This window comes from Orycteropus afer, unplaced genomic scaffold (assembly GCF_000298275.1).
Source record: "Orycteropus afer afer isolate SDZICR_OR568_19922 unplaced genomic scaffold, OryAfe1.0 scaffold00325, whole genome shotgun sequence".
In the NCBI taxonomy this organism is placed as follows: Eukaryota; Metazoa; Chordata; class Mammalia; order Tubulidentata; family Orycteropodidae; genus Orycteropus; species Orycteropus afer.
In genome coordinates, this window is record NW_006921912.1 from 2,995,612 (window position 1) to 3,001,833 (window position 6,222).

At 39.1% G+C, this 6,222-nt stretch overlaps 1 protein-coding gene across 1 annotated transcript; it reads left to right on the forward strand.

The window, feature by feature from the left end:
* The first annotated feature begins 4,430 nt into the window (after positions 1 to 4,430).
* LOC103206643 (olfactory receptor 8B12-like) lies at positions 4,431 to 5,414 on the forward strand. Its single transcript, XM_007952141.2, has one exon. The coding sequence runs from the start codon at positions 4,461 to 4,463 to the stop codon at positions 5,412 to 5,414; it is 954 nt and encodes a 317-aa protein (XP_007950332.1). The 5' UTR covers positions 4,431 to 4,460.
* Positions 5,415 to 6,222: the final 808 nt, after the last annotated feature.

Consider the following 6,222-nt stretch of genomic DNA (forward strand, 5'->3'; position numbering starts at 1 on the left):
AGGGCTGATTTTTGGGTTAATTCTTAGGTCCTACCACCACTCTGGAATCTCCAAACTGTCTGTGCCATGCTGTCAGGATTGCTGCCAGATGGCTGCTCCATCTGTCTCCTTTTTTCCTATTTTCATGCAAATTCTTCTGCTAGTTGGGATTTAGTCCACTTCTATATCCTTCCCTTCAAGGCTCAGGGGTCCGGGATTATCTTCTGTGTCTGTGTTAATTGGTTTCCCTTTTCTTTGTTGAAGAGTGTCTGTGCAGTCTTTCTGCCTAGTCCGCCATCTCACTGGAACTCAATTTATTGTTTTTGTATGATTTCTAATTTTTTACGTGCTTTTTTCAGTTTGTTGTATTGTTTTCCTAAATTGTTCTAGAGTTTTGTTTTTGTTTTCCTTATCTTTGTCAGTCTTTTCCTTGATTTATCTCTCAGTCCTTTGAAGATACCTAAATATAATTGTTTTGAATTCCTTATCAGGCAGTTCCAATGTTACTTCTCCCTCAGGAAGATCTTCTGTGTTTGTATCCTATTCCCTTGTTTGTACTACTTTACTTTATCCTGTTTCTTTGTTTGGATGCTGATGTTCAGTTGTTTCTGAGACATTGTTATGTAATTGTATTTATATTTAATAAGTCATTGTATGCTGATATGGTGTGCCTAGTTTTTTTTCTTTTTGTTGTTGTTGTTATCTATTTGTTTTTGTTACATCTGAGTGAGCAGGGATATTGTGTTCCTCTATTTGCTAATTGGCAGCACTTAGACATTCACCCCTGTCTCCTGGTGGGCATGATGGAGAATAAAATTGTGTGCACAGATCCCTGTTATGTGTTCATGAAGAGCAACTGAGGGTGAGTTGGGCTGTTAATGGACACTTTCTATTGTTGATCTGTTTGTGCAGGAGCAAGTAGTGGCCTTCATTCAGTGGGTAGGTCTAAATGACTGTCAACAGTCCACATTTCCATTTGTCTTCTTATTCACAGTTTTCATTCAGATTTTTCTACTAACTAACTCATTCATTGCCATTGAGTCAGATCCGACTCATAGTGACCCCTCCTTGGTTTTCTGAGGCAGTATCACTATGGAAGTAGATTGCCAAACCTTCCTTCTAAGGAATGGCTGGTGGATTAGAACCGCTAGCCTTCTGCTTAGTAGTCAAATGCCTTAGGCACTACACCACCAGAGGTCCCTAGTAATTGGTATTTAATCCACTTCTTTACCCTTCCTTTCAAAGCTCAGGTTTCCAGGATTATCTTCAGTATCTGTTTCATCTGGTTTCTTATTCCTTGGTTGTAGAGGGTCTGTGTAGCTTGGCTATTCCACTATCTTGTGTGAAGTTTCATCATTTGCATTTCTTATTAGAGCTGGGAATCTTATGATGTGTAGTAATGAACAGTGCACTTGTGCAACTAAGTGATCTATCAGGAATCATACACATGCATGAGACATATGTGTAAAGATATTTTATTATATGTTTATCTTCACATGCCATGTATGTTACATGTAATGGTAAATTATATATATTAATTTACATCAGAAATAAATAAAAGAAGGAGGTTATGTTTGGGACATTCAAGTTTTGAGAAGATAACAATGCTGCACAAGCAGAAGATGGCCATATAGTTTTGTGTGTGTGTGTGTTTTCTCTTCTGTACTGGACCAAGTTATCAGGGAAGAGGGCTTTTTAGAAGCCCTGGTTAAGATGCATTTGAAAAGAAGTTGCCATGGGAACTATCTCTGAAGCAACAGAGAAAATCCCTCTGAAACTCCTAGAGAACCCCTAATGTTTTCTTTACCTTTGTATCTCAATAAGAACCTGCCCTATGAAGCTTATTTTAATTTTGTGAAAGTGAAGTGTATTTTCCATTTGTAACTTTTGTGCAGTTAATTGGTAACAGAGATTGGGATTCATTACAGTCATTCTGGTACATGGAAAATTCCAAGTGTAAACCATGATTACTGAGATGTAGTTAGACTGATCCCACAGAGACGGGTGAGAATATCCTCATTGATATGTTCATAAATACTCATAAACCTACACAGGGTTTTTTGCAGCAGTTTTAGTTGAGTTGTCTGGAAAAAAAATGGACTTTGATGTTTGTGTTATGATTTTTTAACTACCCTTAAACTACTTCTCCCATTCCCAGGACCAAAAATACATCTACCTTTGGCACACCAAAGCTTAAATTCCTTCAAATAGACATTTTTTTCATGGTGAAATCTGTCCTTATTAATATTTAAAAATTCCAGGTAAGTGGTATAGAGTGAAAGTTGTTCTAACAGAAGTGGTTTAAAATCAGAGAATACTCAAAATTCATCTCACCTACTTTCATCATGTTGTCAGAAGAGACCATTCCCTAGATAAGGATATTATGTTTGGTAAAGTGGAAGGTCAGTGAAAAAGGGGGAGGCCCACAGTGAGATGGATTGACACAGGAGCTGCAATGATGGGCTCAGGTATAGCAAGGATTGTGAGGTTGGCATGAGGCTAGCATAGGACCAGGCAGTGTTTTGTTCTATTGTGCATAGGGTCGCTATGAATTGGAGCCAACTCTATGGCACCTAACAACAACAACAACAACAACAACAACAACAACAACAGCAAGAACAGCAAGAACAACAACACATGAGTGAAATGTCTTTCTGAGGTGTGTTTTGACAATGTTTTGAGTTTAGAGTAGCCAGGAGTGATGTATGGGCAGTAAATGAGGTACATTTAGTCACCTACATTAGGAGCTCTGGTGGCATAGTGCCTAAGGCATTTGACTGCTAATTAGAAGGCTGGTGGTTGAAACTCACCAGCTAATGCTCAGAAGATTGGGCATCTACTTCCATAAATATACCTCTTTGGAAATGCAAGGAGGGATCACTATGAGTCAGAAATGACTCGACTGAAGGGAGTTTGGTTTTTTAGTTTGGAGTCACCTATATTAAGTACCTTATGACTGCTTAAAAAGCTCAGCATGGTCCATTTCCTCTATGGAGTTTGGATTTGGACAAACCAGAGGTTGACTCACTCTGGACAATATATTCTAGAGCCTGTCTCTTGTGTATGTTCCTCATTTTTTAAAAGGAGGATTAATAAGCCTAATTTATAAGGTTGTTGGGAGGAATAAATGAGATAAAATTTACACAATTTTGTTGAATCCTTGGTGACAGTAAAGAGCTCTGTGTCGAGTACGATGTTCAGTTAAGTGCTCAATACTTGATAGCAAGAATTGTTTTCCTCCACAACACTTTGCCATTAACTGTGTTGAAAAGATATAACCTGAGTGCAAGAATAGGTCCCTAAAGCCAAGTCAAGCATTACCAATAATTAAACAAACATTTCTTCTTCCATAGGGAATGTAGTCTCTGGGGCAGTGATCTCAAGTGAGCCTTTGTAATTAGTCTCTGAGATTTCTAATTCAGAATATAACTCTTTAGTCCTCTGTTATGCATGGGGGTTAGGAAAGGATGCTGTTACATCCCTGGAAGCTGGACAGGAGCCTCATGGCAAAGCCACAATCAGAGACCATGTTCTTCAGCTTAGAAAGATACCCAAGATAAACTCAATGTTTGGATCCTCAAAAGAGAACTACAACCAGAGCATTCTGAGATCAAAGCAATCATCTTATTTTCACTAGGGCATTTGAATGACCATAAAGTAGATGGATGAAAACCTGTAGAGTACAGCACTTTGGCTCCCAGCTGAAGGAGTGTGAATGCCTTCCTTATCCGGTCAGTCCTGTAGCAGTGTGTTTGAGAGCTCAAACCACAGAAGCCAGACCAGCTGAGTTCACCTCTGGCTGTAACTCAGCAGCATCGAGACTTGGTAAAATTTTCAGGTCCATTTTCTTCCTTGGTGAAGCGGGAATAACCATAATACAACATTTAGAGCAGTGCCTATCCAATAGTTAATTCTTAGTAAATATTTTTCTCCTTTCCTTGCATTCCCTACTTTTTTTCTTTCTTTCATATCCATTATTATTAAAGCCAAAAGCTCTTGAGCTAAGGCTTATGAGGCACTTGAGGTAAGCACAACCTTGTCTTTCTACTTTGGTTAGCACTAGCCCTAAGGTGGAAGGTATGGGCAGCATGAAATGACTTCCATACCTTAAAAATCACTCCAGGAAGGACCCTAGTATTTATAAACTTGAGCAAGGTCTGGAGAGGATAGGAAGAAAGAACACAGAAGAAGGCCCCAGTAAGTGTTGGAAGGCCAAAATTAGGGCCTCTTTTCTTAGTCATGTTAGCCCCCATCTGGAGGCAAAATTCACCCTTACACTTACTAGGATAATTAAAGGCACTTGAGGACCATGAAGACAGATACACAGGTATAAAAAATACCTTCCTGTAGAAGCTCAAAGTCTATTTGTATACGTCACCCTCAAGATGGGGGATTGGGTAGTTAATTATGGTTTGTGTGTGTCTGTCTCTTTTTTCTCAGTGCCTCTTTTCTTTTTCCCACACAGACTTGTCAGGAGGAGAATGGCTACTGAGAACTCCTCTTTTGTGACTGAATTTATCCTGGCAGGCTTAACAAATGACCCAGCACTCCAGATGCCCCTCTTCTTTCTGTTTCTAGGCTTCTATGTGATCACTGTGGTGGGGAACCTGGGCTTGATTACTCTAATTGGGTTGAATTCTCATCTTCATATTCCTATGTACATTTTCCTCTTTAACTTGTCCTTCATAGATTTTAGTTATTCTACTACCATCATGCCCAAAATGCTGATGAGTTTTCTCTTAAAGAAGAACATCATCTCCTACATAGGGTGTATGACTCAGTTATTTTTCTTTTGTTTCTTTGTCTTTTCTGAATCCTTTATCCTGTCAGCAATGGCATATGACCGCTATGCTGCCATCTGTAAACCATTGATGTACACAGTCACCATGTCCTCTCAGGTCTGTTTATTCCTTCTGCTAGGTGTCTATGGAATGGGGATTTTTGGAGCCATGGCCCATACAGGAAATATTGTGTTTCTGATTTTTTGTGCAGACAACCTTGTCAATCACTATATGTGTGATATCCTTCCCCTACTTGAGCTGTCTTGCAACAGCTCTTACATAAATGTACTGGTGGTTTTTATTGTTGTCACTATTGGCATTGGTGTGCCCATTGTCACCATTTTTATTTCTTATGGTTTCGTTCTTTTCAGCATTCTCCACATTAGCTCCACAAAGGGCAGGTCCAAAGCCTTCAGTACCTGTAGCTCCCACATAATTGCAGTTTCTCTTTTCTTTGGGTCAGGAGCTTTCATGTACCTCAAACCACCTTCTATTTTACCCCTTGACCAAGGGAAATTTTCTTCCTTATTCTATACTATCGTTGTACCCATGTTCAATCCATTAATCTATAGCCTGAGGAATAAAGATGTCAAATTTGCCCTCAAGAAAACCTTGGGCAGAATAACTTTTTCTTGGAAAAATATTAGTAACTGAGAAGGAAGGAGGATCCAAGGATCCAACCCTTCAGATAAAACATCACACTTTGGGAACTTAATAATATTTGCATTATTGCAAGAACATAAAATAAAACAAAACAACAACCTGGTGCCAGAGCTGACTGGACTTCAGGCTTTTGAATCTTGATTTGTTTTTTCCCCACCTTTATGGGAAGCTTTCTTGCCTCATCTATTTCTTGGAATATTTTATTTCAAATTTTAGTTGATTTGTTGTTTTTGTTGTTAGATGCTATCAAGTCAGCTGTGACTCATAGTGACCCCGTGTACAACAGAATAAAAGACTATCCAGTCCCGTGTCATCTTGTCAATCCCTGCAATACTTGAGCCCATTGTTGCAGCCACTGTGTCAATCCATTTTGTTGAGGGTCTTTTCTTTTTTCACTGACCATGCACTTTACCCAGTATGATACCTTTCTGTAAGAAATGGTCCTTTCTGACAACATGACCAAAATAGATGATACAAAGTCTGCTTATTCTCTCTTCCAAAGAGCATTCCAGCAGCACTCCTTCCAGAACAGATTTGCTCATTGTTCTGGTGGTCCGATATATTTTCAGTAATCCGCTAACACCACAATTCAAAAGTACCCACCCTTTTTCGGTCTTCCTTATTCATTGTTCAGCTTTCACATGCATATGAGGTTATTTAAAATATGGCTTTGGTTAGTGCACCTTGGTTTTCAAAGTGATGTCTTTGCTCTTTAACACTTTAAAGAGGTCTTTTGAAACAGATCTGCCCAGTGCAGTATGTCATCTGATTTCTTGACTGCTGCTTCCATGGATGTTGA

What these genes read in the sequence shown, in the direction of transcription:
- LOC103206643 (XM_007952141.2), top strand. Translation starts at nt 4,461, where the DNA reads ATGGCTACTGAGAACTCCTCTTTTGTGACTGAATTTATCCTGGCAGGC.